This window comes from Miscanthus floridulus, chromosome 1 (genome assembly GCF_019320115.1).
Source record: "Miscanthus floridulus cultivar M001 chromosome 1, ASM1932011v1, whole genome shotgun sequence".
NCBI lineage: Eukaryota > Viridiplantae > Streptophyta > Magnoliopsida > Poales > Poaceae > Miscanthus > Miscanthus floridulus.
In genome coordinates this window covers 6,902,552-6,903,800 of record NC_089580.1, presented here as the reverse complement: position 1 = coordinate 6,903,800, position 1,249 = coordinate 6,902,552, and the positions used below count along the sequence as shown (strand labels likewise).

Genomic DNA, 1,249 nt, shown 5'->3' with positions numbered 1-1,249 from the left:
CTCCCAAATCCAGAAGCTCCTATATGCCGTCCTCATCACCAAAAGGAAGCTACACCATTACTTCGAGTCACACCCTATGACAGTAGTGACGTCGTTCCCCCTCGGTGAGGTTGTCCATAGTCAGGACACCACAAGAAGAACCACAAAATGGGTGCTCGAGCTGATGGATCAACGCATCAGGTATGCATCCCGAACGGCGATCAAGTCCCATGTGATGGCTGACTTCATCGTAGAGTGGACCGAGGTCCAGATGCCACCGGCGGTCATCGATCAAGAGTGTTGGACGATGTATTTTGATGGGTCGCTGATGAAGAAGGGCGCCGGCGCAGGGCTGGTCTTTGTATCACCCCTCGGGGTCCACATGAGGTATATGGTTTGGCTCCATTTTCCCTCATCAAATAATGTGGCCGAATACGAGGCACTCGTTAACGGCCTATGCATTGCCATCGAGCTGGGCATCCGACACCTCGACATTCGGGGTGACTCTCAGCTGGTCGTTAACCAAGTCATGAAGGAGTCTAGTTGCCACGACTCCAAGATGGCTGCATACTGCCAAGAAGTCCGATGGCTGGAGGACAAGTTCGATGGCCTCGAACTTAATCACGTCCCGAGGCGCCTCAACGATGCGGCCGACGCACTTGCGAAGGCTGCATCCAGTCGAGAGCTGGTGCCAACAGGCGTCTTTGCCAGTGATCAACACAAACCATCGGTGCGCTACGAAGGCTCGGATTGGGCGAAGGATGGCCCGTCTGATCTGGCCCTGAGGGCTGACCCGCCGACTATTCCGTTTGACTCTGAGGTCATGGAGCTTGAAGAGGATCCGGCTGCAGAGCCTTACCCGCTGGACGACTGGATAACGCCCTACCTCGACTACCTCCTCCATGACACACTGCCAATGGACAAGATGGAGGCTCGATGGCTCACACGTCGCGCCAAGTCCTTCGTCCTTGTAGAGGGCGAACTCTACAGACGGAGCCACATCGGGATCCTGTAGCTCTGCATCCCCGGTGAATAGAGAAGACTTTTGCTGAGCGGCATCCACGGTGGCGTCTACGGTCACCATGCCGTGCCAAGGACCTTGATTGGAAATGCATTTCGACAAGGCTTCTACTAGCCCACTGCAGTAACCGATGCTGAGCAAATCGTACGCACCTGTGAAGGGTGTCAGTACTACGCTCGGCAAACTCACCTCCCGGCCTAGGCACTCCAGATGATCCCCATCACGTGGCCCTTTGCGGTCTAGGGGCTC

At 55.7% G+C, this 1,249-nt stretch overlaps 1 protein-coding gene across 1 annotated transcript; it reads left to right on the top strand.

The window, feature by feature from the left end:
- Positions 1-214: 214 nt before the first annotated feature.
- On the top strand, positions 215-994 carry LOC136451601 (uncharacterized). The gene has a single exon (XM_066452296.1). The coding sequence runs from the start codon at positions 215-217 to the stop codon at positions 992-994; it is 780 nt and encodes a 259-aa protein (XP_066308393.1).
- The last annotated feature ends 255 nt before the right edge of the window (positions 995-1,249 follow it).